The 6301-nt window shown below is 36.7% G+C and overlaps 1 protein-coding gene across 1 annotated transcript in view; it reads left to right on the forward strand.

Annotated features, from left to right (window-relative positions):
- The window catches only part of LOC106875400 (cysteine-rich motor neuron 1 protein), a 40372-nt gene that overhangs the window by 20178 nt on the left and 13893 nt on the right, over positions 1 to 6301 (forward strand). The window contains exons 5-8 of the mRNA XM_052967662.1: positions 902 to 1068; positions 2662 to 2776; positions 2869 to 3065; positions 6152 to 6181. Coding sequence (XP_052823622.1) covers positions 902 to 1068; positions 2662 to 2776; positions 2869 to 3065; positions 6152 to 6181 — 509 coding nt within the window. The remainder of the gene's footprint in view (positions 1 to 901; positions 1069 to 2661; positions 2777 to 2868; positions 3066 to 6151; positions 6182 to 6301) is intronic.

The following is a 6301-nucleotide window of genomic DNA, read 5'->3' on the forward strand; positions in this document are numbered from 1 at the left end:
TGTTTGATCCACAACCGCAGTTCGGCCAAGGAGACGAGCTACGGGAAAGCGTGCTGCACAAACGGCGACCACACCTGTTCACAATCGTCTATGAAGCACCGGAGATGTCGCAGTCTCAGCACATGTCTGCGCATCATCAACCACGGCATGCCTACCCCTCCATTTAGCGGGTGTTGACAGCAAATCGATCGCCTAACCATCGGAACGCTTCCCTTTCACAAGATAGATAGGTATGGCCGGTTCATAGGGTAGTCCAAGGTTTCACGTCTATAAAGCGCTTGGTTTTAAATACGTCTCATTGGACCTTAATGACCTGGTTGGCAAGATTCTTGAAGTGAATTCGTATGTTGAAACAAATTTTGCATCCAAATCCATTTGGAACATCCGAAGCAGCGGTTTTTTAAAATTCTTACGTACGTAAGAAGAAATTATATAAACATGTGTTTAATATAATTTCTTCTACATTTGCTCTGCATAGCGTAACCAGTAACACTACAAAGTATAGTAGTAACTAAACTACTATACTGGAACCAAACTGGATGATGATAATCTACAGGCGCAGAGCTCTAAACTCACTAGTAGTAGTCATACAACTCATTTACGCACAAAGTATATTAGTTTACATGCATATAAGTTGCGCTCAGCCGATATATATATATATATATGCAAATGAATGAATACGGAATATATACGTGAGCTCCTTCAAGTTTCATGTTCAGATTGTGTCATAAATTGGATGGGCCTGTATAACGTACCCGCGACGATCCAACAACTGTTCAGGCTCAAATAATAGATTAGACTATCCGAGCATAAAACTTGAAGTAGCTCATCATTAAATGCTATTTGTCTCTCGCTGAATTGAGGGCATTTTTGTCTATCTATCTATCAATGTATATTTCAGGTGTCCCGGTTATTCAAGTATCCCTACAACTTGCAAACTAAAACCTGATCCGAAAGATCCAAAATGCTGCAAAATGCCTGATTGTCAATCTTCGAATAAACTTGTTCCATTACGAAGTCTCAGAAACGGGTTCGGCAGATCTCCTCGTCCAATAAATTCTCAACAAAGTAAGTATTTATTTTCATCTAGCATAGTATTATATTACAATCCCATACATAAAATCTCTATTAATTTTTCCAAATTGTTCTGTTCCTTCTGATTGAGCTGAATTCTGGTACCTTATTTTGATGAACCCGCAAGACTGAAAGTCAAACATCATTCATAAAAATACACCATTGAACTCTGAATAATGCCATCAGACCGTTGACCGCATGCATTTCTTCGTTGTTATGCATCTTCAGCTACGGCTACTTTTTGTCGCACTCATTGTTTTCAATCTAACATAATGATACTGAAAGTTAGCACTTTGGCTTCATTATTCTAATTCACCTAATCATGTTCTTTTGAAGCGGTCACTCCAGAACTGTATAAATATATATTCGTTTATTCTTTCAGCTAGTTTCAGGCATTCGATTGCAGCAAAGTCAGGACATTTCGCACAATACATTTTAATCCATTTTAGTAACTTAATGGAGTGAATAAGCTAACGTGCGGCACGAACATTTGTTCACTATAAACAAAACATTTGTGTAGGTTGCTCGGCAAAAGCTGGCTGCTCATGAGCCGTCTTCGACAGGAGAATCCATCGGGTGTGTGTGTGTGTGTGTACAGTATATCCTTTGTCCTTTACCTGTTTCAGTAACCAAACTATGGCCATACTGGGACACCGCCCCGAATACATTTATGCATATATATATATATATATATATATATATATATATATATATATATATATATATATATATATATATGTATGTATATGTATGTATGTATATGTATGTATGTATATGTATGTATATGTATGTATGTATATACATGTATATGTATGTATGTATATACATGTATATGTATGTATGTATGTATATATATATGTATATATATATATATATGTATACACATATATATAGATATGCATATATCTATATGTATGTGTGTAGTCTCACGAGATAACTTCTGCAGTGAAGCTATTTTGTGCCTTAGTGTACACGAACATGTTAAATACGATTTTAAAAGCCTGTTTCCTTCAACGCCACTTAGTGCACCTCTAATTAATTCCAGCTTGACAAAGCTTTGTGTACATCACTAAAGAACTATTTGCTGCCTGATATAAGAACAATCTCTTCTTAGTTGCTATGAAAGGCTAGCTACTCGGTAACCGTAGCTGAAGTCCCAGTTAAATATTGGGTCGATGTAATTAGCTGTGCTCTTCTTCACAAACAGTTGTTGCCTTCACTTTACTCATAAATCATTATTTCATTTGTTATATTTCAGGGTGGTCATTTTTTGCCAAATAAACACATACTATATACTCGTTCTTCACTTCAGCTTTATTATTATCCTTATTTTAGTATCCTATGTCAAAAATCTTTCGTCACAAATTCTGTGACCTCTTCAGCGACTCTCCATCCCGCATGTCTCCTCCTCTCCTGAAGCTGAAGTGAAAAATGTCTATATAGTGCGTGTGTTTATTTGGGAAAAAAAAATGACCATCTCGAAATATAACGATATTTGTTTCGACGCATGATTGAACATCAGAACTCTTACAAAACAAATACAGAAACGTAATTATTTCATTTGATTTTCTTTTCTTTTCCTTTCAGATGTTTGTTTGTTCAATCACACAACCTACCATCAAGGTGACAGTTGGAACGTTGGTTGTGAAATGGAATGCGACTGTACAAATGCTAAAAAGCAACAATTCAAATGTCAATCGAGGTGAGTAAATTTAGTTAAAATGAGAGCGGATAATGAAAAAACGAGATGGGATTTTGCTGCCTGATATATAAAACTGTCAATTTTTCTTTCAGATGTAACCAATATTTCTCCATTCCTTCCAACTGTCAAAAGGTATATGTCAACAACAGCTGTTGTCCACAAGTGCAGTGTACATCGAATCCAGTTTGCAAGGATCTTGGAAGTGTATGCCAAAGTGCAGGAACCCAGATATGTCAAGGAAAATTCAAAGACTTTGCACTGATCAATTGCCGGAAGACTTGTGGATACTGTAAGTATTTTTATTAGCCCGCCGGACAAAATGCTGAGCGGCATTTCTTCTGTCTTTACGTTCTAAGTTCAGTTTCCACCGAAGTCGACTTCGCCTTTTATCCATTTGGATCGATAAAACAAGTATCAGCTGAGCCCTTAGATCGATGTAATTGACTAGACCCCTCCCTAAAAATTTCAGGCCATGTGCCTATAGTAGAAATGATGTCTTTATGAAAACTCTTAGTTTATTTTTTGGGGTATGATGGGAATTGTCAGGTGCCCACAGCCAGCAGACTAGGGTGACTCTTGTTTGCTGATCATGCCTCAAGAATCCTGCAGAGAACTCTTGTAAGTGTTTTGTCTTCACATTCGTACCAATTTCTTTGAGCCACGTTGGTAGTAGAATGCTGATGCTTCCAAGCGCACCAATCACTATTGGTATCACGTCGACTTTCTTCATTGTTCACAACCTGCATATTTCCCACATCAATTCATCATAGTTGTTCACTTTTTTCTTCTTTCTCTTCGATCTTGTTGTCACCAGGACATGTTATGTCGATTATCGGGCATGTTATTTTCTTCTTTTCTGCTCACTTCAACAACGTCAGGTTTCCAATGTCTAATCTGATGGCCACACTGAATCATTACATCCCACAAGATTTTGCAATCTTCATTCTCAGTAACTCCCCCTGAGATTTTACCATACCACATCTTTGATCTTCCTATTATTATTATTATTATTATTATTATTATTATTATTATTATTATTATTATTATTATTATTATTATCATTATTATTATTATCATTATTGTTGTTATTATTATTATTATTATTGTTATTATTATTATTATTATTATTATTATTATTATTATTATTATTATTATTATATCATCATTATCAAATTTCAATCCATCTTTGATCTGGCTTCATGGATAGAGTATAACGTATCAAACATCTTGAAAGATTCAAAATCAATAAACGATACTTTGTGTTTGAATAAACTGTCAATCTCTATTTCCTATAAAGTATAATTTCAAGATAATCTTAAATTTGTACATATTTTATCAATTAAAAACAAATTTTAAAAGTTCCGTGGCAAATATCCGTTTTTGATTATTAGCTTCTCCAAAACAAAACATTTTTAATGGCTTAAAGGAGGGCGGAAAGGCAGTAATCATGTTCTCCGATTACCAGTAATGACATCTTGATTGCTTTTAACCCCTACTTAGATCCCTGTAAATAGCCCATTGAGCTTGTAGGAGGGAGACTAAAAAGAGAGACCAAAATGAGAAGCCAGAAAAGAAGACTAAAAGGGGAGGTTAAAGAAGGAGGAACGAAGAGGAAGTTTAAAAAACGGTACTATAGAGGGTGGCCAAAAATGGTGACCAAAGAAGGGGGCCAGACAAAGAGACCATAAATAGAAGTCGAAAAGAGTGACCAAAGAGGGATACCAAAAGAAGGAAACCAAAGAGGTCTGAAAGAAAGGCATCTAAGAAGTCAGTTGACCTCCTAGAAATATCCTCCAAGTCTTCCTGAAAGCGCATCCTACAGTCTTATATAAGGAAAGGACTCATTTGATATCAAAGGTGGAATAACCCTAAACCAACCAGTAAATCTTTGATTGACAATCTCTTTGAACAGTGTTATTCAGCAACTGCAATTATTTCTGCCACCCTTCATCTAATATATGGTTTGTTCAGAAAGTGCATTCATTTTGCCCCTAATTACTTTCATTTCGCTCTTTGATATGTTTTATCGGACAACTAAATATTCAGTAGATGACGGTGGTTTGAATAAAGTAAAACCTTAGCCTTAGCTCCCATATCAATTTGGTCACTAAATATATTATGTTTATATCATACCTCATTTGTGTATTGATCATTATTTCTACCATATAGTGGAGGCGCAATGACCCAGTAGTTAGGGTAGCGGACTCGCGGTCATAGGATCGCGGTTTCGATTCCCAGATCGGGCGTTGTGAGTGTTTATTGAGCGAAAACACCTACAGCTCCACGAGGCTCCGGCAGGGGTTGGTGGTGAACCCTGCAGTACTCTTCCACCACAACTTTCTCTCACTTTTACTTCCTGTTTCTGTTGTACTTGTAATTCAAAGGGTCAGCCTTGTCACACTGTGTCACGCTGAATTTCCCCGAGAACTACGTTAAGGGTACACGTGTCTGTGGAGTGCTCAGCCACTTGCACGTTAATTTCACGAGCAGGCTGTTCCGTTGATCGGATCAACAGGAACCCTCGACGTCGTAAGCGACGGAGTGCCAACAACAATCTATCATATAAGGTGACGAGCTAGCAGAATCGTTACCACACTGAGCAAAATGCTTAGCGACATTTCATTCGTCTTAACAATCTGAGTTCAAATTCTGCCGCGGCTGACTTCGCCTTTCATCCTTTCAGGATCCATAAAATAAGTACCTATTGAGCACTGGGGTCGATGTAATCGATTTACTCACTCCTCCTAAGTTGCAGGCATTGTGCCAAAATTTGAATCTAATAATTACTTTCGTCCTACATCTAAACATCGATAAAATTGTCTAAGTGAAGCAGCTTTGGCCCTTAAATATATTTGTCTTCATAGTACCTCCCATTTCTCTAATTATAACAAATATGTTCACATAAAAGGTTATGTTGTGTACAGTTAAGAAGTTTACTTCACACTCTCTGCGTAGATTTGAAATCCATCTGACAGTCCGTTTAAAGAAGGGTTTTCTGACAGCTTTCTTTCGACGCAATACTTGTCCTTGTGTGTCGAAGAAAACTGTAAGAAAGCACGTCGAAATTACAGTATCTTTTGTTTGGTGATATAATTAATGCATCGCCTAGATTGACGCCACTACATGTCCCTTGGCTGTCCTTGATGGAGTCCAATTTTTTGTTAGCTTAGTATTTAGTTCGGGTTGGAGAATAAGCTTTTCTGTCTATCACTGAGAAACTGACAATGGTTTCTCATCGTTTCTGACAATGGCTGCTCATCCTCCTAAATGTTAAAGATAATTTTTTTTATATAATTTTGTCTAAGATATATGTTTTGCTTTGAACCCAAAACACAAACAACTAATATTTCGTTCTATTTTTGTCTTTCCCTTTAGGTGGTGGTGGTGGACCAGTGTCAACAACACGTGAGTAGTTTTTCTTTTCCTTCAGCTATATCATATATGTATCTGTGTATTCATATGTGTACGTTTACATATCTATGTATATATATATGTGTGTGTGTGTGTGTGTGTGTGTGTGTGTGT

The sequence above is a fragment of the Octopus bimaculoides genome, chromosome 4 (assembly GCF_001194135.2).
Source record: "Octopus bimaculoides isolate UCB-OBI-ISO-001 chromosome 4, ASM119413v2, whole genome shotgun sequence".
Taxonomy (NCBI): domain Eukaryota; kingdom Metazoa; phylum Mollusca; class Cephalopoda; order Octopoda; family Octopodidae; genus Octopus; species Octopus bimaculoides.